General features: G+C 39.4%; 1 protein-coding gene across 7 annotated transcripts in view; it reads right to left on the reverse strand.

The window, feature by feature from the left end:
* ralgapa2 (Ral GTPase activating protein catalytic subunit alpha 2) overlaps window positions 1–27,219 on the reverse strand; it is a 69,221-nt gene that overhangs the window by 13,768 nt on the left and 28,234 nt on the right. For all 7 annotated transcript variants that reach the window (XR_011928378.1, XM_072457810.1, XM_072457807.1 and 4 more), the window contains 14 exons: window positions 23,394–23,522; window positions 22,856–22,984; window positions 22,689–22,747; window positions 22,505–22,613; window positions 21,241–21,351; window positions 20,419–20,487; window positions 20,116–20,253; window positions 17,861–18,038; window positions 15,515–16,313; window positions 14,790–14,861; window positions 14,539–14,662; window positions 14,289–14,444; window positions 8,107–8,265; window positions 6,643–6,770 (listed from right to left, as the gene is read on the reverse strand). Coding sequence is in view for 6 of the 7 variants with exons in the window: in XM_072457810.1 (XP_072313911.1) it covers window positions 6,643–6,770; window positions 8,107–8,265; window positions 14,289–14,444; window positions 14,539–14,662; window positions 14,790–14,861; window positions 15,515–16,313; window positions 17,861–18,038; window positions 20,116–20,253; window positions 20,419–20,487; window positions 21,241–21,351; window positions 22,505–22,613; window positions 22,689–22,747; window positions 22,856–22,984; window positions 23,394–23,522 (2,360 nt within the window). In the remaining variant the exon portion in view is untranslated. The remainder of the gene's footprint in view (window positions 1–6,642; window positions 6,771–8,106; window positions 8,266–14,288; window positions 14,445–14,538; window positions 14,663–14,789; window positions 14,862–15,514; window positions 16,314–17,860; window positions 18,039–20,115; window positions 20,254–20,418; window positions 20,488–21,240; window positions 21,352–22,504; window positions 22,614–22,688; window positions 22,748–22,855; window positions 22,985–23,393; window positions 23,523–27,219) is intronic.

Consider the following 27,219-nt stretch of genomic DNA (forward strand, 5'->3'; position numbering starts at 1 on the left):
TTCTTGGGATATTTAGGCAATGTAATTGTAATTAAAAGTGTACAATGCATCATACATGTATCAGGGAGCCATAAGGGAGGTGAAGGACTGACAGATGAATCACTTTCTCCAAATGCCTTAGAATAAACAAGCAGATTGAGTCCAACCAAAATTACATTCTGCATAGAATACTAACAAAAAACACCATGAGTGTGCCATAAACCGAGACTCAGAACACAAACAGGGCACAGTGTTCTACCAGCAATAATGTGAAGACACACCACAGACAAAACCTTGGGCAAAAAAGAAAATGGATTACTGTGTTGGCAACAGCTTTTTGCTAATCCTCACCCCTAGGCTATATTGTGCAGTCAAGCAGGCTATTACATGGCAACAATTAGGGGGGCTGAAGCCCAACACCTGGTTGTCTCCTTTTCTGGCCCTTCAGTGGCAGCTGACTGTACAGTCTTATAGCCAGGTGGCCCTCCTTCAATAACATTAGCTAGTCACTCCAGGGTTAATCAGGAGCCTACCATCTTCCAGTGGCTATAGACAAAGTTGTATTCAGATAGCAAACTTTTAGGCCCACAGGACGAGGAGAGTATTGTCATAAAAAATTATCTCAGAGCAAGAGCATGCAGACAATCCACGCAATAAGATTGATAAGTTTTGTACGATCCCGGACGCAAGCCAAGCTTCCAGCATGGCAACTGTGCATCTTGCACATTATAATGGACCTTTTTATGGGTGGACAAAAACAGATGGAGGAGCAGGAAGTGCTATACATCCACTCAGACAGGACTGCCAGCGTCGGAGGGGTGCAGAGAGGGGGGCATTGCATCGTCAGATGCAAAAACAAGTGGGTGTTGCTAGAGCTGCCCATGCTATATTTGAACAAAGTCCCATTCCAAAACCCTCTGGCTTGAAGATCTGAGGGTAAATAACTCATTAGAATAACAAAAGCTATAGATTTGTACCCAAATCAGCTCGAGTCTCATCAATAGTAATTAGAGGTTATACATAACTAATGAAGATGTGCTGCCTACTATAAACAAAGGTACTGAGTGTGGGGTGTTTCGAAATTTGGTGTGGGGATAAGTGGATGTCTGCATCAAAAGGCTCATCAGATTTAATAATGACAATAAACAAGCTAAATCAGTAACCCATTCATTAATAGTTTAAAAACTTGCAATAGACTATTAGGATTTAGTGTATCATCAACCTTCAGAACAAAAGACATTCTACCATTTATCCTGATACAATACAAAAAATTCGATTAATCGGTGAAATGAAAATGCTGGGAGATATAAGGACATAATTGAAAAAGAAAACAATGGTATGAGGACAGGAACAAACTATAGTGATTATTAAGCAGCGTCTATCAGTTTTTAAATCAATGACATTAAAAGTAAGCAAGCATATTTAAAAGGGAGCGCTGTCTTCATATTTACAACTAAAAAAAATGAGCATTTAAGGGCAAGAATTGGCTAATAATGTCTTAATATGTCTGTAGAGGTTGTTCCAGGGCCACGCCACAGTCCAGGAAACTCCAGTTTAAGAACGCTGAATGACATTTCCCTGACATTTCCCAGTAGCATTCAGTGTGAAAGCGCGTTAAGTCAGCATAAGAAATATCTATGGATATGCTTGAATGTGAGACAGGCGTTAAGGGATGCAGGTTGTTTCAGGGGATAGTCTGAGCTCTGGGGCTAGTGATGAAGAGTCTGGGGCCCGAGAGATTGAATGGTAATCACTGGAGCACAGATAATGGATGATTGAAGGCTCTTTCTAGCCGCTGTTGGATTTCAATATCAGAGAGGCCCTAGAATTGGAATTCTTATCAGGGGCGGTGTGTCAAACAAAAGAGAGCCGAGCGTGAAATATGGGGTCCAACTCAGGCACACGACCATGGCGATTAGCAAAGGATAAAAAAGGCCGCACAGACAAAAGAGGACAGCTTTAGCCGGACAAAGAGCTGCCCACTCTGCCTTGTACCAAGAGACACAGAGAGGAGGAAGAGATAGGATGCTGTATAAGAATAGGACAGGACAAAAGTTAGTGAGAATCATGGATGATATAAACCGTTTTCAAGATTGATTTTAAAGGACGATACAAACACAACAATTAGGTTGTGATTCTAATTCTTGTAATATATCATGAAAAAAATAAAAAATAAATAAACCGATTAGGTATGCTTATTAAATCCCTCTTGAAGAACCCTGTAAAGACAAAAGAGGAGGGAACAAAACATAACTAATCAATGAGAACGCACCCATGACGAGGGGGGGTTACCACAGAGGAGTAACAGCTTCTGCCTCCGTGTTGAACTAGCTGGCAATGGGGCGGAGGAAGAAAGTTCATTAATTAAACAGGGCTAGGGGGAACAGATGGAATGGCTAGCTTGATGCTAATCAGTAAAAGCAGACAGACAGGTTTTTACACCCCTGCTAATAGAAGAAAAAACACAGCAATCATCAAGTCTTTCCAACGACAAAGATGTTCTACCTAGAGGAGAACACAATAAAACTTTTGAGGACCCAATCAGGGTAGTCTCTTGAGCTTGGGAATCTGGAAATATATGTAGTAATACTAATAAACAAATTCATAAAATAGATAATTTGAAGTACACCAACAACAAATTGACATAATTCACTTTAATCATTATTTTTATAGTGTACAATTTTGTGATGGTGCTGAAATGTTATGTTGGCTTTTACTTTGCAGCACACAAATACAGAGATGTAAGATATAAATGTAGAACAGACGGAGAAAAAGAGGGGTTTGAAAGTGAGGGATCAAATTAAAATGCACCTTACATTTTCAAATGATTATAAATTTGAGGATTATAAAAATAACTATTTTGTATTTCTACTAATAAAGCCTACCAACAAGCATGGGATTTGATATGGCTGTTTGTACACACACAAACAGGCCAAACAACACAACAATTTGACACCAGCAGTGTGTGTGTATGGTTGTGAGGCGGGGCTTGGGCCCCTGCTGTTGGCCGTCTGGTTCCACGCCTGCTCTACCTGTGTTTAAAAAGGGGCGAAAGGGGTGGCCCCACGCTCAGACCCAAGAGTACAGGCTGGGCTGGCCTCAGCCCCAAGGGCTTTGAGGGTTTCGGTGCCATACAGCCAGAGCCTTTTGTTGCAGGAAGGGCAGCAAGAGGAGGAGGACCTAGTGTGTGTATGGAGGGGGGCTTTACAAAAAAAAAAAAAAAAAGAGTAATGCTATGAGTCATTCTACATTAGCAGCAGGGGGGGGGGAAGGGATAGGGGGGTGAAGGGAGGAGGGAATACTTTTGCATGTTGTATGAAGCTAGACGCCATATGCCATGCGAGCAGAACTGCCTTCTGAGTCAGGGCTCTTGGACTGACAAGTCTGTGCTTGCCCATTCCACAACCCCAAAACTACCCCTGCTTTCCTAACCATCAGCCTCCTCCCACTGGGTCTTCACTGATTCCAGGGGTTAGACAATTTCTTCAGTTGAACATGAACTGTGTGCAGCTAACTTGTGTGTGCATATTAAGGGGGGTACTCAGTGATCTGAACACATCGGACATTGTGGTGAGTCCCGGCAGGAACAGCTGGTCAGCTGGAGAGTGGGGTGGGAGTGTAGGGATAAGGAGGGGGACAGGAGAGAGGCAGTGCGCTACACTGATAATGGGATTAGGTTTAAACATTCAGAAGGGTTCCTTTCCCTGTCACCCTCAAAACACTGTGTGTAGACTCTCAACTCTTCCACCAAAGGCACAGCAGCCTCTGAACTAGTCAACACAGTCAGCTCCAAGAAAAATACAAACCAATACATCTGACACAGCAATAACAATTACAAAGGGAAAATAAAAGGCACAAAACCAAATCTATGTCGCTCCCCTTCCAATTTCCACATATATATTATCAATTTTGACATAAGCAGGAAGTCAGCTAGTTATGCCCCAGTCAGCAAAAACTATGTGTACAAAGCATTAAGTGACAATCCAGGCATCTCGCTGTGCCCAGTCAAGCAGCATGGTCGACAATAATACAGACTGCTGAGTATTACCCATTAGACTGCTGACAGTCATGGCACAACAGCTGGCAAATTAGACCTATCAACAATGCTAACTAATTCATGTGAGACAATACTAACATGGCAGATCCTATTCATGACATCCAATCATGCATACAAACACTTAAAACTCTGAGGTGAAGAATCTTACAGTTGCTGTCCGGTTTGGCTGGACAAAACCATAGTGGAGAAAGAGAAAATGTCAATACACTAATTATTATTTTATGGTGTTGAGATTTTTATGGGAAATCAAATCCATTGTGTTTTCACTATATGTTGAAATAGCGTCTTCACAAGAGAGTGCAAATATCCTCACGTGAGCCTTGGAGAGCACTACAGTGGGCTTTCTGGATTTCACTGAAAGGATCAAGCTTGCTCTGCACACAAACATGAACACACATCCACACAACTCCTAAAAGCCTGGCTAGCATGACTGGTGATGGGCAGAAACAGATTATAGTTATTGATCGATGCCTGTAGAAGGGTGTGAGAGTGTGTGTGCATGCACGCTTGAGTGTGAGCCAAACTACAAGGAAGGGACTAAGGATGTGCAGAAAATTGATTTGGACGAGTAGGAAAGTTCTACACACTCAGTTCTACAAAATCTTTTTTTCTTTCTTTCTTTTTTTTAAGAGCTAGTTGATTAGAGACATTTCAGCTAGTAGATTCCAAACGTTTAAAACAAGAATGAGCGCAATAGAGAACAATGTCTGGGAATAAATGCCTAAATTGCCTTCAACTGTATGTTTTGTGGCTACTGGTGTTCAGGACGTGGTGGGCACAGAATACTCTTAATGCACACAAAGCCCGAGCAGTTGCAATTTCCATCAGGCACGTAAATAATTAATGTTACATAAAATGCCTGGAAAAGAAGCCTGTGATACGATGCCTGTTCACCAACACTAAAAACATCCATCCATTTTCTACCGCTTGTTCCCTTTCGGGGTCGCGGGCACTAAAAACATAACGTTTTAAAACTGGCCTTTATATTAGATACTGTGAATCAAAGTGGTCATTAGTGGGGGGATGCAAAGAGTGGTTTCTGTATTTCATACCAAATTTTTGCTGTTGCAGTTGGCCATTTTCACAATCAAATCCTATTAGTCTAAAAGATCCTGTGAGCAATGTGGTGGACTGCAGGAGTCCTCTTGAGCCTAGTGACACAGTGAGAGGACAGCTCTATACTGGCCTTTTATCTGCACACACAGGGATCATATAGCTTCTCTTTGAAGAAATATTCAACTAATTAACTTGGAGTGTTCTCACAAGCAAGAGCAGACTGTTGATTGTGGAAGCTTATAAAGGCTAAAAGGTAAGGATTTTTATATCATTCATATACTCAAACCTAAGAGAATCACAAAAATATATAAATGTCTGAAGCATCTAAATAGAAATTTCCAACTTAAATTCATGAAAGGTTTTCTGCATTAAAGATGCAGTTCTAAATATCAAAGTAACTTGCAATAGTAGCTGTGGCGCTGTCTGTTTACATTAAAATTTTACATATCCATTTTAACATTTCCAGAGATGGTCCTAAAATACATTTGTTTTGCACATTTATTCATTTGGAGTGCATGAAGGTTTGCTTTGCAGCATATCAGTGCCAGAGCTCCATCTGTGCTTATCTGTGCTCATAGATGGTGTGTCTGTGAGGACAGCCTCTGCTGAGGAATGCCAGGTGAGGCCTCAGTGGCCCTGTGCATCCATAGCACTGTTGGTCCCCATCTCACACCCCGAGGCTCCGAAGCAGCCTGTCCCCCCTGTAGCACACTGGGCTAATTCACTTGGCGTTGGGTAACGGACATCTGTCACTCAGGTTGCCCCGGGGGACACACAGACAAGGCCTGGAAAGTGAGTGGGGCGGGCATTGGAAGTGATGCATTTTATAACACAGAGAAGCACATGCATACTTCCACACATAAAACATTTGCTGGTTAGATTCTAAAATGGCCCATTACAACATTTCATACACACAACACCTTTGCATTAGATTAGACCAGTGTACACATTACACTTTTTGACAAATTAAGTCTCCGTGGGGGAGGTTTCTATAGCAACCGCCAGAGGGGCAGCGCGGTTCTGGCGAGGTGGTGCTGTACATGTTGTCCAAAAAGGAGTTGGGCGTTAGGGATATCAGGTTTCTCCCTCCAGGGGCCATCCTGACTCGACCCGCCCCCATCTCGCCCCCTCCATCACCCCCAACTCTCTGCTGCTGGCATTCACATGCTAATTCATCTCCATTGGTGATTACACTCCCTTTAAACCAACTGACAACTACAGCTGGAGTCAGGCTCTTAACAGAACACGATTGGATGGAGGGGTTGAGCAGTGACAGATCGTTCGTAGAGAGTCTAAACAACTTCTATGCAACTGATGATTTCACACATAGAGGATTTTCACTAACATTATCAATTAAGATTTTTTTCCACATGCTCACTCTAGATAAATTACAACAATATCAAAACAATCAAACATATCGAAGCCTCGCTCAAATGAGTCAATAAAATTACAATAAGCAGTTAAACTAAACTGGACTTTTGTGTCAGCAGGTCTGAATGTCCTAAAACAGGACTGTAAAATGTTGGAATGTTGGAGTATGGAAAGGATACAAGCTCTGGTAGAGCGTCAGTCGAGACTTGACAGCTCTACTGGCATTGATGCACGTTGAGCGCACCAAGCTTGGCAGCAGGGTCCCAGTAATGATAGCACCATCGAATAAGGGGCCAAAGAAAGGAACCTGCAAAACAATGTATTGTTTATATTAGATAAATGTAATATATTGCTGAGGCATTTTATAGAACACCTAAAGACTTAGTAAAGGCAAAATTACATTAAAATGACTGGAAAACATTATTGCTAATATTTAGTGATCACTCAAACCAAATTAGGTTTATAGCTGAATGGATCATAAAATTAAGAGGGAGGCAGCTGCATTTGAATCACTGTGTGCAACAGCTCTGCAGCCTGTTTCTCTGCTGTAAAGTGTTCGATTTACTGAACTGCATTTTATCATGGCTATCCCCTCTATTAGTTTGTTATGATTAAAAGCTATTCACACTTTATATACATTTGTTTTGGGTCTGCACTAAAAACACTAATGTCTTCTGCCTGCAAATGTTCACTAAACCAGACTATCAATAAATCATATGATCCATTTTCTGGTTATATATTGGTGGAAGTGTGTTACAACAACCTGCACCCCTGAATATATCAAGATAAGGGCTTGATTTGATTTGTTGTTGCTATTCTCAGTGTTAACGGTTTGTCCATCTGTTTGTGGAAGGGACTCAAGCTACAATTGGATTTTCCCCAACTTTGCATGGCAACCGCATATATCTGATGCCAATCAATGTTAGGTGAAAGAAATTAAATTGACAATCAATACAAAACAATGTTCTTATATTGAGCAAATGAACAAATACAAAAGGACAAACCTGGCAACGGCGTTTAAGTGTGGGTACATGCATATTGGACAGAAGCCCTTAATCGTTCAATCTCTGTGATCGTTGACCTGGAAGTTGATGCAAATGTCGAAGTCTTTCAATAATCCCTTTAACCTGCTTGCCTAATTACTACACTGTAAGACTGGGTTTTACGTGCTTTTTAATTATCACCCACCCAAATATGGTCAGTATAATTGCATGCCTAATTCCATGAATGTCTTCTGTGTAAAGCTCCTATAAATATAAGGGATTATATTCCATCATATTTGGAGGTTATTTAAAGCAGTTCACAATTTCTTTTAGCAGAATAAGTAAACAAAAGCACATCACTGTGAAGAAGAAGAATAATTATTTGCCTTTAAAGACTCAAAAGTGGTATTCCTTAATTTCACACTCAATGGTGATGGGTGAACTCCCATTGTAGCCACAGCTGCCCTGGGGAAGCGAGGCATTTTGTACCATTGGCCCCTCCACTCACCACCACATTACTGTATACTAGAGCTGCTGTTGCCCCAATGTGTCACCTGGTATTCCCAAGTTATCATGGCCAGACATAAAGCAACCCTAGTAAGTATAGGCAATGTCTCCTGTCCACAGTGTATCTACAGTCAGTTTTTTTCTTCTTTTTACCTGTGGCTTCTTTATAATCTGGATGAAATACACGTGGTTCTTCATTGGATAGATGATTATCAGTACATCGCCAAAGTCAGTAGGGATGATGCCGCGGCGGTAGTCCCTGGAGTGCTCCGACCACACTATGTGCACCTCATCATTTCCCAAGTGACGCAGCTGGCAAACAAACAAAATCAGCTTAATCAAGGGAATGGCAAAACAGGTAATTTTCATCTCTATGGTGATAAGAATGCACATTTATGGCAAGAAGCATAAAGTTTAATCAATCTCTGGTCTTGTCTATGTATTCTCTCAATGTACTGTAAATATGATCAGTCTTTGAATGCATAAAAATATTTGCAGTCATTTTAAAATTGTTTTCAATGTTGAATTTATGCTGCTATATTCTAAAAATGAGAGCGCAGGTGCAAAACAAGCTGACTGAAACACAATGTTAGGAAAACAGAGATTTAAATAAAGGGGTTTGGCACAATTGACCTCTTTTTATAGCCTTTTTATTACACATTTAAATTGCAGACACAAATGCACAAAATTGGTCATTTAAAACAATAATTCAAATCCAATTAACTCCCCCATCAAAGTTTAAATTGCTTCCCACTACCACTCAATTCAGAAACCCAAATGAGACTGGTCAAAACAAGATACACTTTGATAGCAGGAAATTGTAAAAAAGAGGGGGGGAAAGCAGCTTTTTATTTTCTAAAAGGAATATAATACAAGTAAACCGGTACTTTATATGGTCAACCAGAACATGCTTCTGAACAAACATTTGGCTGATGAATAAAGCTTAACCTTTTCAAACATCTCCTTTACTATGACAAGAGGGTCTCACTCAGAAGAAAACATCTGCCAGTGTACTGGGTCTTAATGAGCCATTAGAAAACATGCCCTTGTCACCAAAAATGTAATTAGCACATTCTATTAAAACCCTTAATTATGTTAGGACAGTAATCTTAACAAAACCCTGCATGTTGATCACTAGTGTAAAACAGTTCAGTTGTCGGTCCAAAGATCAGCCGTTCCAGCAGTATCTAGGTCAGTCACTGGGGCAATTTGATAGAAAATGTTAAATGCAAATTAGCTGGAAACAATGAACTGGGATATTAACTTGGGCTAAAATATTAGCATTTGGAGGGGCTGAGTTCCAGACCGAGATGCTCCAGCCAGTCTTCTGGTCCAGTTTCATTCATACTCTTTGATAATTACACAAATGCCTCGAGGCCGTTTCTTCAGGTCCTTTATTATGGAACATTCCGGCTATAATACCTTTAGACACCTTAGTGTCTTAATGCTATATTAAGTAAAATAATTGACATGTATGCAGGGCCGGCCCAGCCTATAAGCGAACTAAGCAGCCCGCGTAGGGCCCCGAGGCGTTAATAGGGCCCCCAATCTGGCAACCCGTCTTATGAGAAGCGCAAGCGCAGCCTGCGCCACTAGTGTAGTAGCGCTGCTGGCGCGGCAGCGCACACAGCGGTAACATATAACGCACAAACCGCATTTATTTGTAATGACAATCTGGCAACCGAGACACCAGACCTGCGCTGATTGGGCAACTTCATTGTGCGCGAGGAGCTCGAGAGCAAAACATAAACACAACACAACGTGGTCCCTGCGTGGTCCTCATGTCCAGAGGAATATATCCCCCCGATGCCGAAAAACGAAAGAAGAAACTTCTTGACGATGTAAATAAACTGCAAACTCAACAACACTCTCCAGGTATTGAACTTATCTTACAAAGAGACGGTTAATGCTGCTGTTTGAAACAACACGATTCTGTCACGTTAGTTCGCTCAGGCTGGAGGCGACGAGAGCTCTGCACCGCGCATAATAATGTGTCTGAATGAAAGATAATAAGCTTAACATTTACACCAGCCCGTGTTAGCTGCGGAGGTGGCGTCTATGCCCGGGTCACTAAGAGGCGGAGATCCGGTCCGGACGAGCGCCGTCTCGTCCAGAACCTCTGACGTGAAACTTTGGAGTGAACAGTGTGCGGCCCCTGTCCCGGGCCCCTGTCCCGGGCCCCTGTCCCGGGCCCCTGTGCAGCCTCAGTCAGAGATGAGCGGTTTGAGTTTGCGTCCCTCTCTCTCACATCACCATGTGTGAGATCAATCGTGACTCGTGATGTCTGTTTTACTTTGACTTCTTAACGTGCAATAAGAGGAACGTAAAGGTGCAGGAGTCCAGTGTGTGATGTTCTGATCAGAACAAACATTTATATTGTAATTCACTTTTAATAGAGCAATAAAACATTTCAATTTATTTAAAAAGCATCATTAGACTATTTGTTATAAATTATAATAAATTGATAGTGAAAAATAACCAGACATATTATGATTACGTCTGTTATAGAATAATACTATATATTTTTATACAAAAGTGGCAAAGCTGCAGAAATGCAGTCTCTTCACTATAGCTGGGTTTGGACCTTCACTTCTAGTTCTGGTCATTCTCTGGGAATAACATGTTTGCACTGTTTTATCAGTGTTAATTGTTAATCAAGCAACGCTTATGCCATTTGTTTAATTTAATATAACTTGTTTTGTCACTTTGGCAAGAAGGAACAGTTGGGAGCTGTAAAAGATAAATTAGTAAGGATAACTATTACTTTTACATTTTCAGTTAAAATGAATCAATTTGACCATAATTATTTTTCATAGCCAATATTGTATTGAGTAATTAAGTACACTAATGTATTAATAACTGGCTTTAGTCATTTTCTCCTGGCGCAGTTTCATCACATCATCATTTTATAGCATTACAACCTCAACATTTTACTCTTACTTTAGCCGGCTGGACCACATTAAAATGCACCAGAATACCCGAAAAAGGTCTGAAAATTTCTGGGGGAGGGCCAGACCCCCCTGTTTATTAATTTAAACTGCTAATGTGGCTGTCGACCCTTAACGCCCACAAATACGCCCAAAAACATATCTGGGACGTGTGTTATTTGTACAGGGAGTAGAGGTGATGTCAGCGGAATACCAAGTTGCATTGTGGGATTTAAGTTAGCAATATTTGAGCTTGTGAGGTGTTGAGAATAAACTAACTGGCAAACAGATGCCCTGGAGTTTTGGTGCGCTTTGTTTGCGTTGAAGAAAGTTCCCATATGTGAATTGTTTACTGACAATGGCAATAAAACTGATTCTGATGACGTGGTGAGGGGCCCCCAAAAATGTTTTCGCTTAGGGCCCCCTGAAGGCTTGGGCCGGCCCTGCATGTATGGTAAAGGAACCGTAGTTTAGCAGATTTATTTTGCGAACAAAACACCAATGTGTGCAGAGTAGATTGAATAGCTTCCATCTTCAAAGCTGATTATTAGCAAGGAGGTGTTTTGTAACAATTGGGAGTGCTGAAACCAGACAAGTGGAGCTGCAAAGAAATCTGAGCCTTATAAAAAATAAAATAAAATAAAATAAAATAAAATAATGGACCTTCTGACAATAATAATAATCATAATAAACTGATTTAACCGCCAACTAACCTTTAAAAAATAAAAACAATAAACTTCAGCCTAGAGGGCCATATGACATAAAATCATAAATGATTTTGTGCATTTTGGTGACATTTCTATCGGCTTTGACCACAGTTATAATTACAGTATAATTAAACATTTAGACATATTTATTGTCACATAAGTATCTATATTCAGACAGAGTTAGCCTGTTTTAAAAAATGAATAAATATGTTGACATGTTGTTTTGAATTTGTTGCAGGTTTCCATTTTTCAGATCTGCACCAGAATCTGAGAGCACTATGATTCTATTAATGAGCTTTCAGTGGGACTGGAATGTGCAGGAGGAAAACACTACAAGCTGCACACATTCCTAACAGGATCTCTACTCTGAACTTCTGTTTTATATTGCTTTGATTGTAGCCTGACTGGGTGAGGTGATTTGGTGCCCCTGGTTAAAAGGATCACAATAAGTCTGATAAATGTGAATAGACCACTGCAGCAGGACGTTAAAAGCCTAAATATGCAGCATTATTCAAACATGTAAACATCCTCCATCTTTGTTTGTGGCAGTAAAAGGTGCATAGTCATGGTTTCCGGCACGTGACGTTGTCTCCGCCATTTTGAAGACGTCATTGTATGTTGTATGTTTTGGTCCGTTGACCCAAAAATAATCTATTCTTACGCTTGATGGCAATATGATTGAACAAGTACCCCATTACAAATACTTGGGCATCTGGATGATAAACTCTCCTTCAACCAACAAATACAAGAGCTGACAAATAATCTTATAACCAGATCGTCATTCTTCTTTAGAAATAAAATGTGTTTTCCTCTTAAATGTAGAAAACAGTTAATCCAGGCTACATTTCTTTGTTCTAGATTATGTGGTATTTTATATATATATATATATATATATATATATATATATATATATATATATATATATATATATATATATATATATATATATATATATATATGCATTCTACAGCAGTATTAAAACCTCTGAACACTGTTTATCACTCAGCTCTAAGTTTCATAACAGGAAAAGGATACAGAACTCATCAGTGTGAATTATATTCTAAAGTAGAATTTGTTTTTCCTGATTATTTATCAAGTTTATTGCACATCAGTTCAAGTATTCACAGTTTGAGGTCTCAGGATATTTTTTTTCTTACAGTCCCATCGTGTCAACACAGAGACAGGAAAAAAGGCTATCAATAACTTTGCTCCCTCCCTGTGGAACAAGACTTTTTAAATTAAATAATTTATGCTTTTTATTGATTTTAAAGAACTGGTCAAGGACTACCCACAGTGCCGCTGCACTTGTTTTATATAAGTGTTTTTATGTATTGGTTAATTTTATTGAAAGTTTTATTTGTGTTTAGTATCCTGTGTTTATTTTGTGTTGTGTTGTGTTTTATTGGCCCAGCCAACAGTGAGCATGCAGCTTCCGTCCTCAACATGGCAGTACCAACAGTTGTGTCATGCCACTTCGGACCCAAAGTACTGAATAAATTGTGACGAAATCAAAACAATTAGGTGATTTTTGTGCTCAACTCAATCTCCCATTGAGTTTCACCTCTTCATACTCTGCAAGCAGCTAGTCTGCCGAGTGCTATAATGATTGTGCCAAGTAAATCAACAGAGAAGGTAATCCAATTCTAGACATTTCAAGTGATTATTTCTTGCCATTTTAACTGGGGCAAAGTTATCTAATTGCAACTAAAATGTTCACAGCATAAGGGATATGGTAACAGGTAGAATATTTGTTAAATAGAAAGTAGGTGGGCAAAAAAGGCAGGAGGGGGATAGATCTGAGGTGTACAGCTTGATGAATTTTCCTTCCTAGCAGGATACTGTATGAGAAGATTGGCAGCATTGGCAGGGGCCTTGCGGCTCATTTCTTCGTGCTAACTGCTACTGGTGCTCCACTGTTCAGAATCCCACTGCAGAACCCAATCGATTGTTCCTGTGGCGGCAGCAGGAATTGGATAAAAAGATCCTGCCGGCATCCGGCCGGCGCCTTCTCTAGCAGGGAAAGCTAATGGCTGAATCCAGGCTCTGGTCACAGCACTGAGGGAGGGGGGCAGGGGCCTGCAGAATCATAGTCATTACCACAGCAGCACATGCCCTCTCTTTACTCGCGTGCCCGCAACTCTCTATTCCACTGGCCTGCCTGGCTAGGGTCACTAATCAATGCCTGCACTCCAGAGTCACACCTTCTGATCACAGTTTAACACAGGACTGAAGGCTACAGCAACATAGGACTTTGAACTATGCAGCCATTTCACTGCATGCAAAAAACATCTTCACTTCTGCTTAACCCTTGGCACATCACTTCAAAATGACACTGACCCATCCTTCAATGCCGCTAGGGCAACCCGTCTGGTGCAAAAGCCAAGTACAAATTGGGGACTAAGACAATAAAAGTGTGCCTTAACTTGACTTTGGGTCCTTTGGCACAATAAGTACCACTGAAAAGGATGCCTCAGTATTTGTTGTAGTATTACAACACATTTTCACCACATCTTCAATAAGTCAAATAAAAATGAAAAATGAGCATGTAGTGCGAAGATCACACTTTTACAGCATGTAATGTTATGGGAGACAAAGAAAGCAGCTGGTATCGTTATCCACTTATATACCACAATTATCTCCTAGTTTTTTTAACAACAATGTCACAATGTAATGATTTAATGGTTCTGAAGCAAAAATGTACCTTCTTGGTGAGGCAATCATCTGAGTCTGATGGCATACGTGTGGAGACATGAAAGATGGCTTCCATGGTGGAGGTGGCATAGTAAGGAGCGGTTAGACCTGTGCTGCCATTCCTCTGAAGGCCGCCCATAAAGCCGCAGTGTGAGGCAAGGTCCACCTGTTGTTACAGGAAACATGGTCTTGGTTATGTACAAGAAACAATTCATTTTGACAATAGTTCAAAATGATCTTCACATCAGGATAAGCTATACCTCCCATCCAAGGCCTGAAACAAAATCTTCATAGTCCTGACTGCCGGCACAGTTGGACAAGATTGAGCACTTATCCTCTTGACCATCACCGATGTAAAAGACAGCGATCTTATGTGTCTCACGGCTGCATTAAACAGATGTAACATCATTAAGTAAGACTTTTTTATGTTTGTGCTTTGTCTAATAACGCTAACTTTGTGTAAAGCATCAGTTTATTTACTTATTGGAAATTAGAATTAGGAGGAAATTACCATTGCCTCGAATCCAAGTTCTTCAATTCTCGCAACAGTTTGGAGTTTTTCTTCAGTAAATGAAAACTTTTCCTTAAAAAACAACAGATTTAGTATATACAATACAAAATATGGAAATAATTTAAAAAAACATTCTTGAAAGATTAAATTATCCCAAAGTAATCAAAAACAAAAAGGGTTCAGGTGCAAACAGCAATCTTCTAGTTTTTTTTTATTTTTTTGCTTCCTTTGACTATCACCATTAAGAGGTGTAAGCTTTTAATTTACGGGCAAGCATGGCAAAGAGTGGCTCTGCAAGACCTCAGTGAAAACAGCTGGGCACATCTACCCTGTGGAGAGAAGATTAAGAATCTCTCCAGTGGGCTTTCAACTCTGCTCCTTTTTGCAATGAACAAACAAACGTAACAGCAGCACTGCAGTTTGTTTTTCTGACTTTCTAATCTAATGAACGAAGAGTAAATCAAATCAAACTACTGGTAGCTACAAGTGGCACAAACATTGATGGTAAAAAATATGCATTCAATTTTTTAGAGAAAATAAAGAAATATGCAAATTATAAATAATTTCAGCCTTTAACATTTTATCATATATATTTTCAAATTATTACAAATTAAAGAAACATATTTCTTGAATGTTTTCTTAATTTATCATAATTTATTTAGATTTTTTTTTTCTTTTTACAAAGTCCTTATTATATCAATTACATATAAAGCTGCTTGAAATACCTGCGATCCCAAGAGTTCATGCCAAGGTCATTGAGAAGCAGCCGGCAGAAGTAGAACGGAGCTTTGGGTTCCTGGTGGAAGGGTTCTCTCTGGATGGCAGCACTATAGCTTACATCGGCATCCCACTTTCTCACCTGGTCCTTCTCCTGCTGGGTTTGCCGAAGAATGGCCTCTAGAATCGCTCCCTCTTGTTCCAGATTCATGCCACAGGGTGAAGCAGCGGGCTGATTGAGCTTCAGCTGAGGATGGGGCAGGCACTCTGGGCTGGTGTAGCCTAAATCCTTCAAAAGCTTATCGAGGATGTCTAGCTCGTCATCGTCAGTACAATTTGATTGTTTTTTATACATTTCGTCTGATGTGGAATGACTTGGACTTTGAGTGAGTCTAACAGTGGGTGAAAGAGGGAAATTCATAGTGCCTATATCAACAGAATCTTCATGGTTAGTGCAGTAAAGGACTGAAGCATCCCAGGAGTATTTGCCTGATATATCCCGGACAATGACCCGTACTTGAGAGGAGGAAGTTGGGGGCTGTCCAACTGTGGTCTCAGCCGCAGGGATTTGCAGATAGGAAACCAGAGTGCTTTCATTAAACACAAACAACTGCAGATTTGGGCTTTTGAAAACCTCGGAGGAGAGCTCAGATGACTCCACAAAGGGGTTGTCATGATTTTCACTCACAAGGCTGTGCAGAAGAGCTGGACCACCACTGAGCGGGTGGTGGCTCAAATGGTTGACCAGGTGTGTCATGACCATACGTGCAGTAAGAGGAATCACCTCCATGTTCCGCCGACGTTTCTCTGTCCCAAACAACAGAAATAATGGCCATGAAGCAAGTGCAGAACAGGGTAATAATGCATGAAAATAAACTAGGGTTAATGAGATGCAATGCAGGTGAATAGAAAAAGAGTATGAAGAGGACAATTTCTTCTAGCTAGACATGATAGAAAAAAAGAGCGAGTTTGATCACTTTATGTGTTTAATATGCAAATGAGATATCTCATAAATAAACAGCCTAAATAAGCAGACATTTATTTTCCTTGCCTTTGTTAAGTGTAGACATTTGCATTTCAGAGATTTGTTCTCTAATATGAGCAATATGGGAATTGGCCAACACATAGTAAGTAAGATCTAATCATGACAGAAAGATAGCTTTGCATCTATCCATTGTAGAAGGACTCAATAGGCTGTCTGGGTGTTAATGAGAATGACCATCTTTACAGGGCAATGAATAGAACTTAGTGAAGTGAATTTATGTAAATCTACAGGATTTTAGTTTTAACTGAGTAGCATGCCATGCTTTATTCTGCAGGGATGTGGAAAAACAAGAAGATGCGCTCTTGCATTGTGACAGTGCTATCAATACCATTATCCCCATCAAAGTGGAAAAAGCTCTTCAGAAAGTAGGCCAAGCTGCATTAGAGATGCACTGGCCTTTTGATGTGACTTGATCAATATGAGGTAGGGGCATGAATATAACTAATTATAAAATTCTGTACTCTTTGGTTTGCCCTTTTGATAGTGTTTTGTTATTTAATTTAAGACTGCAGTCGTGTACGCAAATATCTGGTCCAATGTTTCAGCTAAAAGCAACAATATACATTTCTCAGATTGTTTCAGCAATGCCAGGATGCACCATGCAGTTGGTCTCAAAAGAATATTTTTTAGAAGTTGACTACATAGAGAAAAATATACTCTCTATTCCCTAATGGAATCACAAGGTCGCAAAGAAAAAATAATAATAAAAAAACTCCCATAATGGGTCTTCTCTCATGAGAAGGGATGAGGACTAATGTGAATGTGAGTCTGTCTCTAATGCTTGATTTACTTTTCATACATTTAATAAGACATTCAGATTTAACGGAAAGGCTCCAAATGGACCCCCATTTTGTTTGTAGAATATTTTGGTAGGCCCAGGGAACATGTTCGTATGACCGTATTTCCAGCATAATATTTTTAACATATTATGTTAAAAATATTATGCTGGAAATACGGTACACATGAAACCATGAGTACTTGAAATTGATAATTTTTGACCATTGTAGTGAGCGGTGGTAACTATTATTCAAATTTTTTTGGTACTGTAGGTACAAAAAAAATGCTAATTTTCTCCTAGTCACAAAGTAGTGCTGTGGTAGGTGATGGCACCTGTGCTGTTGTTAAGAAGAGGCACAATATTTCTCATGTCAATTGTAGAATGTTGTATTTCTGAACTTATTGATACAGAAAAGGCAAACACATTATTTGACTGAAGTTTGTGAAGAAGCGCATTGGGGAAAACCTAAAAATGTAGGAGGCAGGCAGTAATGGTACAAATGCAGAATAGGCACATGTTCTGTTCACATACCTTCTGCTACCGTCAGTAGATTTCCAAGGTCAGTGTTGGTTGTCTGGGAGGGCGTGGGCTCACAGCTCTTAACCTGACCCAACATCAGGTCATAGTCAGTAGACAGATCTGACAAACTCAAGAGGTAGTGGCTCTGCTGGGTGTACAGGTTTGAGCCGAACACACAACTGTGCAGTACCTAAGAAAATAACAAAACTGTATTGTTGACTTTCTTAAAGCTGTAACTTGTAGTACTGCAGAAGAAGTCTACTGAATTTACTAAACATAAATCCACTGGCTGCAGCATTTTATTGGAACATTGGTAGCACAGTGGCCGAGTAACTAGGTGTTCCAGGTTCCCATAAAAAACTAAAAAGAAAAAGATCAAATTTCCAGATCGGCGCTTCTGATCACAATTCTGATTCAAGATTTGGAATTCTACGGCCAAGGGAACAATAGAGTCTACAAATAACATTTTTTACATTGAACATGTTGCTCTACATAATGCTTATAGAACACTAGAGGGAGAAAGAGAGGGGTGGAGCTACTAACCCATTGCTCCTGTAATGTGCAAGTGTATTGATCAATACAACAGATGGTGAAGCAACCGTTGGCAGGGCTAGGGGCAGTTGATTAAAGGTTTACACTGATTTAATTAAGGAACCATCCTCAGTCTCGGCCATAAACATTTACAGAGGTGCACCCATAAGCAGAGTCTGAAACACCTGTATACTCATGTCATTAGAGACGAGTTTGAAGGGACAAAATATATGTACCATATGTAAATGAAGGACCTGTTATTCAGAGAAGAGCAACATGGGTAGAGCCATGCACTTGCTAATCCTATTCAGAGCACCCATGCGCTTACACTTGGATGAGAGATGCTCAGAAAGGCAGGCATGCCCTGCCATCTGAAACTGTATTGTGTGGGGAAATGTAGACAGTATGGATAATTCTACCAAGCGGACCTCAGAGCACATGGGGGAGGGACTGGAGGTTTGATGCTAAAAAGACCTGAACCAAACAGCTGCTACACGAAAGCCCCAAAGAGCTTCCTCTGTGGAGAGGTGGAGAGGCAGAGAGGGGGGTAAAACACGGCTGTGCTTGACAACTAAGTGACTGCACTACTCTCCACATAGCAACAGTTCGTGTAAGGTAACAAATAGCAAAAGCAGCAGAGAGCGCGTAATAAACCTATACATATGTTAACATATGTGCAACCATAAAATCAACCAATAATAAAATTGAAGAGATTAATTTTGCAAGTGCAAACTCCTTTGCTTACCCACCCCCCCTCGGCCCCCCCACACACAAGTAATGCAGCTGGCCAGTGAGGGAGGCCGAGAGAGCAGATGGACAAGCTTGAACTAAACTTGTATGAACTCGCTACATGCACCATAATGTTTAGAGCCAGCTATATGTACAGACTCATAATGACTTAAGTACCACATGAACAGTATTTAATGTGACTTAAAAGACAACAAAAAATAAATCGTCACATTCATGATAATCTATTTACAATGTGTTGAATTGGTTTATATGATTTTTTAGTAAAACCTGGTGGGTTGGAATCTTTAGTGTTCAGAGAGATAACTAATCATGGCTAATTGTCTTTGCTTTTGTAGCAGCTGCAGTCACTCTCATATTAAGACATATTCCATTCAGATCTCTAGAACAAGCATTTATAGCCAGAGCTTATCAAACGGACAATGGGTTCTGTTTGAATAATTGGACCATTTCTTATCAGGGGTGACATCCTTACAAAGATCTGCTGTTGACCGCATCTGTCCAGACAGGAGGGAATGAATAATACCTGATTCATTTGCATCGGCCCTTATCCTCAGGGTCAAACCATTAAATGAAGGCACAAATATGGGCCTATAACTAAAATTTAATCCGTTACACTACAAACCTATATAAGCAAGAAAGCCATATACTTTCATTCATTTTATACTGCTTTTTGTGTTAGGCTCCCTTCACCCGCAACCCCTATCTCAGTGAAATAAAAAAAATAAAAAAAAAAAAAAAATAAAAAATAAAAAAAAAATATATATATATATATATATATATATATATATATATATATATATATATATATATATATATATATATATATATATATATATATATATATATATATATATATATATATATATATATATATAATTAAAATAATGACACATTTTCCTACGCAAACAATAAAGTCTACCTTAACCTATAAACTAACCAAGTAGTTCTTGTTAAAACTGTATTACCTTGCTCATGTGGTTACCTACCCTGTAGATGTAGTCTAAAAGGGGGGCCTTATGAGCATTGCACTCATCCAATGTTGGCATGGTGATGGGTTCAAGCAGTAGGCTCAGGGGAACAGCCATGCACCAGTCCAACAGACACAGCAACAGAGACACCAGTAACTGCAGAAGAATATTTGTGATTTAGGCCACACTTAAAATAATTGGGGCAAAAAAACTACAAAGAGAAAACCGAAACATTCCACTACAAATGCACCATTCCACCATGATAGCATTGAGGGCCTTTAGATCTTAGCTATTTTACGTCCCCTCCTTTTAAGCGGGTACCTTTTTGTCTGCCTCCACTGTTGAGTGCTCTGCGCTGGGTAACAAAAAGGCTATTGTGGCCACAAAGATCTGTAGTGGAACAAAACAAGGAGAAAGATAATTGAATGACACACTCCTATTCAACAGCTGAGCAAGATGCGTACAAAAACAGAATACCACATAAAACATATGGAAAAGTAATTAATGTAATAATAATGTAAACAGCGCAAAATATATAAAGATTTGGGATTATTATGCCTCACTTATTGCCAATTAAAGCATGTCAAAAACTAGAATATTACGCAACAAAAGTTATTCATATTCATAGTTTTTTGTTTTAGTTGGCCAATTTGGCAACATATCTGCAAATGCAAATTCTTGCATTTCCATACACAAATATTTCCAATTTGTAATGTATATTTCAGTGTTCTCGCTGGGCTGAGGTTGAAGGATGGCGGTGCGATGGCGCTCGTGAAAAGTGCTTAAAAAATGTTCGCTTGTGCCTAAAGGGGCTTTCACACCGCCGTGGCCGAAGCGTCCAGTTTACATTCAAAGTCTATAGTAAACGGGCGTCGAGCACGTAGTGGCACTCGCGTGATAAGATCACCGTGCGTGCGTGCGTGCGGGCGAGCGCCGTGTGAGCGAGCGCCGTGCGAGCGCTGTGTGTATATGTGCCGTGATCTTAATACCTGGCGGTATCTTTTGAGCATGGCGGGTCACAGCCGCAGCATGGCGGGCCACCATGCCAAAACCCCTCAGCGAGAACACTGTATTAATATTTTAGAGTTTAAACTAAATACATTTTGGGCTCATGTGTATATTCATGGTGTGCTTCATTTCTACCTCAATGATTTTCTTGGGCAGTGCAGTATCCAACTTCTGGAGATGTTCCCAGTGACAGATGAGTAACTGCAGTACATCACAAGCTACATGTGCAACAGCTTTGTTCCCAAACTATATAAGACAGAGAAAAAAATATTTAAAATGAACGTTTTAAAGTCAACCATAGACAATTTGATATATATATATATATATATATATATATATATATATATATACACTTTAGTTTCTATCATCTATGCTACGCTAACTTATCAGGGGCAATCTTTAAATTTACAATGAGAAATACTCAAGATGTGGGAGGTAGGACTTTGACTTTCCGTAAAATTCAAAAGAGAATGAATGCAAAGATGGCAGAAACTATTACTGTCTTGAGATCAAGAGAGAAGGTTTATGCCAAGTGTGACATTTTTTTTTGTAATTTCCTCTAAATTCTTCTTTTCACTTACTGTGCAGATAATCAGCATAATTTCATTTCCACTTCAAGCCATGGCTCATTTTCTCTGGGTTCATTGGAGGAAAGAATTCATCTGTTGACAATTTTCTTTCAAATATGGATTTCTTCAGTGATTTGAAATTCTTTGTGGAGAAATAGAATTTCCCATTTCTTCCAGCTGAATGCCTCTCAACATGTAACAAGGGCAGACAATGTGGGGAGCGCAGAAATGGCCAAACACAAAAAGGGGCCCTGAGAGTTCAGCACCTGCTTTTAGAAAAGAGTCTCTCAGTGCCACTCTTCCCTCTGGATCCCCCACCCAGCCCATATCCACTATTTTGGGACTGGCCAAGTCTGTGTGTCAAGTTGTACAGGGGAGTGATTACTGCTCCATTAGAGAAAGGTGGTGGGGGTAGCTCGAGCAGGAACCTGGGAGATGTAGCTGCTTAAATTGGCCTACATCTACTGAGAGTGAGCAGCCTGGAAATTACACCACTGGCCAAAACCTTTTCCATGGAAAAAATGAAACAAAACAAACAGCCACCACTGGTTTTCTGCATCTCTTCACTCAGGGAGAAAGAGGTCAGCTTTAAAACCCACCTGTGAGTCACGGCACTAGACATGTGTTACTCTTCCTTCATTACACTGGAATTGTACTGTAGTGCTTATATGTAATCAACCACCATCTTTCTCAAAGCTAAATGCTACAGGACATCAGTGCCAAACTAAAGCATACTATAATAAAGGTTCAATTTGTTTAAAAGCCATTTGCCATTGCATTTCTTAATCATATTCATTTCTGTACATGGCACATGACGTAAATGTCCGGACCTTTAATGTTACTCCCAAAACGTTGATGGCATCCTTGACTTGATGGTGTATTTTCTTTTGCTTTAGCTCTTCACATATCCACAGACCCAAACTGCACACAGCAATACATCTGAAAAAAGGATAATAGATATAAAACAGGGAAAGACATTTTGTGGTAAAGTTTATCTTAAATAGTTGCACTTACCTTGCTGCTTCACAGTGTTCCTTTCTGGCTGACCCGAGAAGGATGTTGACCAGATAATCCTGAAAAATGGAAATTTCATAAAGACAAATAAAGTAAAAAAAGCCAATTTATTATTATATTATATATTATATGCTACATTGCATACAATACAAATTTGGTTTGCCAACCTTGATATCTTCTTTTCCAACCACTATATCATCTGAGCCTCGGATGCTTTGTAGTACAGGAATCTGGAGATAAAGGTCTGGGAAACACACAAGGGAACCCAAGATCGTCTGTGCCTCCATCCTGGGCCCCTATCAGAAAAAAGATGTACAGCTCAGTCAGCAGTGTTAACAATAACATTTACATTTCATGGGACATTTTCTTATTACATTTACAATGCATTGTTGTTATTAACTGATTAGATATTAAAGATGCACTATGTAACTTTTCTGATGGCAGGTCCGCAATAATTCTTACTGCGAGCCATGTAGCCTATCCACAGATATGATCTGTAACTTGGCCAGGCGGTGTCGCCTGCTTATCTCCATGTTTAATGCCATACTGTGGAAGATTCCAGGCACAGCAATACCTTTCTTCATGGAAACAAATAGGTGGCAGCCCCCCAACTAAAAGAGTTATGTAATGCACCTTTAAATAAATGCTACAGTTTATGATAAAATAGTTAATACTTTTGTTATATTTAGTCAGTGTAAAGGTTACCTCAATGGAGTCCGAATTTAGAATATAAACAGCAGCAGAAATAAAGTCTCCAATCAGCATTGTAAAGCCCGGCAGTCCAAGGAAGAAGAATCGTGGAGAACAGAATCCAATGATAGTGTTCAAAACATCCTGATGACACAAACAGGAACAAGCATGTATACTAGACCAAAAGCAATTTTACAGCATTTCTGCTTTTACTAGTTTTACAACATAAAACAAAAAACTTAAAACAAACAAACAAACACACAAAAACACGTTTTCATGTTGAGGAGGGAAAGGGGAGGCGTTCTATTAGACACCTGTGGATCATCCAGACCCGAAGATACCACGAGGGCTAATTAACATTGAAATATTATTATATTTCCATTTTAATTAAAAAAACATAACAGTTAAACATTAAACACAAAACAATACAAAACACGACCAGAGAGCGAAAAACCAAATAAGGCCCAAATACATAGTTCTAAACTAAGCAATGCCAAAAACGGTCTGCAGTGACTTGTTAACTTCAGTCCAATATTTTTGAGCAACATGACAGTCCCAAAACATGTAATTGTGGTTTGCCTGGATGTCAGTCTCTCCAGCAGTCAGCATTTCCTTGTGAATAATGGGCACTTTGACATGGAGTTATGAAAAAACATGACACATTTTTCCAACAAAAATTCCTGTGGACCCCCACTGGGATGTACACAGATTTTCCCACTCTCTGTCAGTCAAAAGAAAATGACCTTCCCATTTGGTTTTAATATATTTAGTAGAAGAGTCTTGATTATTAATGTATTTATATCATTTAGATATTATTCCCTTTTAAAGTTCTGACTTATAAGCCTTGATACAGATTTCAGAGGGTTGTACTGGTAATTACTTTGTTTAATTTTTTGGTTATAATAACTACTTATTTGTAATTACCTATAAAAGTTCTGTTTCTCCAAGTCAAAGGATTCTTTCAACATATCAAAGATTTTAATTTGATTTTCTTTTAGGGCCTGGTAAAAAAAATTAAGCCTTTTGTGATCCAAACATTGAATCTTAGGTCAGTTCTATTAGGTACAAAACCTTGGTCATCAACCAACCAGTTTAAAATTTTAACATCTTTGTGTAGTTTGAATGTTTACTACACAACGACCCTCCAGGTAATAAGAACAGATTTCACACAGGGATTCTCAACATCCTCCATATGACCTAACTGTTTGTCATCTGCCAGTAAGGCCTGTACAGGAACCTCCGGCATTACATTAAACGCAATATTTTTCCATTGATCTTCATATTCTGGGTCACACCAGTACAGCAACTAGGGCTGGGTATTGAGTACTGAACGATACAATACGTATCCCAGTTCTCAGAACTTAATACGATGCGTGTCCTGATCAAGGGACATCACTTAAAATCTGTGTTAAAAGTTGACAAAAATGATGTTTGAAGTATAATAACAAAATGCATTGGGATTTCATGTTCACAATGTCCTTAAAATATCAGAACACGACTGTCCTATGATTAAGTCACATTTTCAGCTCATCAGGTTCAACCTGTAAGTTAAGAAAAATGTATGAGGACTTACGTTGTGTAAGGTATCACGATGCATCTCTGCATCGAAATGCGTATTGCCAAGAAGTCCTTCTCGAAATGTAATGATATCAATAGATTGAGATAAAGTAGTTTTTCAGACGAGGTAAACCCCAACTGAAATACATTTTCAGTTTTCATAGAAATTAAATAAATCCATAAGTTTATGTTATAATTTGGTGCCCATCACTACATTTCAAACTTGCATGTTGCCACATTGTTGTGGCATAAGTTTAGTATTTTTTTTAATTTGATGATGGATATAAAATGTATATAAATAAGTGAAAGTCTTATATCCAGCGATATCCATTCCGGTGGAATGACATACATAACTCGTATATACATATTTGTCTTTCCAATCCAGTTTTTCCTTCCAATGCACACTGGTAATGCATCTTACAAAATAAATGATATTTCCTTCAGTAAATGATGTATGCTCATATTTTGATAACAAGTATAATCACATGACAATGTAGCTTTTAAGTAATTACTCTCTGTTATCTTCGACGTCTGTGTTGACATTTGTGTACAAAGGCGAGGTCTAACCTCCAAACACCTGCCTCCTTGGCCATAAACATGTGTAAATTGTCCAGTTCAAATACAAGCCTGTTTCTCGCTAAACTAAAGGTCACTTCAGCAAACAAAGCCACACAAATCTTCCTTGGTCCCTTTCTCTCTCAAGCAAACACATATACAGAGTATACTGCCCATCTATCTGGGACATTAATAACCCATGGCTTTTGTAAACAGGGAATGCAGGTGAACAAAAGAGAAATAGAATAAACACACACAGGCAATAAGTAGGAAGTCAAACCAACACACTGCACTGGATGTTGAAAATTGGTGGGAAGAGCTCCAGGATTGAGGGCCTATTTTACCATCATTTTGTTCGTAATTGACCTCTGAAACATAATGTGCAGAGCAGTCAAAGGTAATTAGCAGACAACAAACTGTTGCTTGATTGCTTGAAATAAGCATTTTAGAGGAAGACACAAATGGGAAGACACAAATGTACAAAGTGTTTTCCATTGTATGAGTAAGTAGAGGGAACCTGGTTTGAGGTGTGTGTGTGTGTGTATAGAAATGGGAACAGAACCCTGCATGTGGCTGTGTGCCGAGTAGGAATGGCCCCTACATCAACAAAAGGTGCATTAACGCAAGTCTGAATAGAGCCACCTCAGGCTTTTTATTTGGCCTCATCTCCAGGAAAGCACACACAGTCCACCTGCTGGACCCCGGGGTGACAGAGTTCACTCCAACATCATTTACCAAACACTGGAAAATTCTGCCACCTCTTAGTTAATTTCTATGTTATATGTAAACCGCAATATCCATTACCAAATGTAATTAAACAACTTCCTCAAGTAAGCATTATGGGATTTGAAAAATGTATATTGTCTTTATGATGACTCTTTGAAAATGTATCTCAAATTCCTTTTCAAGAAGACATTTTTTGGTGCCGCGTCAATACAAAATACAGTAATTTGAAAGCAGAGGAGACACTGTACCTATTAGAAGGATTACCGCTATTGTGTTATGGACGTGCCTTCATGAGACCAGTGACCAACGAGAGGCCGACAATCAGGACAATAGCGCCGACCTTGGCACCCTTTCAGCTGAAATAAGACCTCTCTCAATGAACTGTCATTTTCTTTAAACTCAGATGAATAGAGCAGTGATAATTTATAGTGATGGACATTCCACTCTGTATTTTAACACAATTTGAACAAATAAGTCTTGAAATGTGCTCTTACTAAAAAGGGACATAATTTACTTAGTTAGAAATACAGAAAATGTATTTAATGTATTTATGTTTGAAGTTGTGTTACATGTTCTACATGTACAGTATTAAAATGCTGAAAATTATATATTGATAATGCACTTAAATAACTAACACATTTTGTAAAATAATATTGTCATAGACCATTTTTCCTTAGCTTTAAAAATATAATGGCTAACTAAATAATGTGACCTGCGTATAGTTAAGAGTTTACAAATTGTTGATAATGTTTATTTCTGTGGGGAAGGGGTGAAAGCTGGGGCGAAGGAGGAGGGGAAAAATAAGAGGCACTTTCTTATGTTAAGTAGGCGTGCGGCTGTCCTCTATTGTGAGGCGTGAGGACTCTTTTCTCTAGCCAATTTGAGCATGCTTCAGTGGCCAGCCTGGCTCTGGCCCCCGACGCATTATACAGAGCCACAACAAAAGCTGGAGAATGTTGCCTCATCCCTCAGTGTGCCCCCCTCATTGCTCTACTCTACGCTC

Source organism: Eucyclogobius newberryi, unplaced genomic scaffold, assembly GCF_026437365.1.
Source record: "Eucyclogobius newberryi isolate DKJ021-1_F unplaced genomic scaffold, fEucNew1.0.hap1 SCAF_21, whole genome shotgun sequence".
Taxonomy (NCBI): Eukaryota; Metazoa; Chordata; class Actinopteri; order Gobiiformes; family Gobiidae; genus Eucyclogobius; species Eucyclogobius newberryi.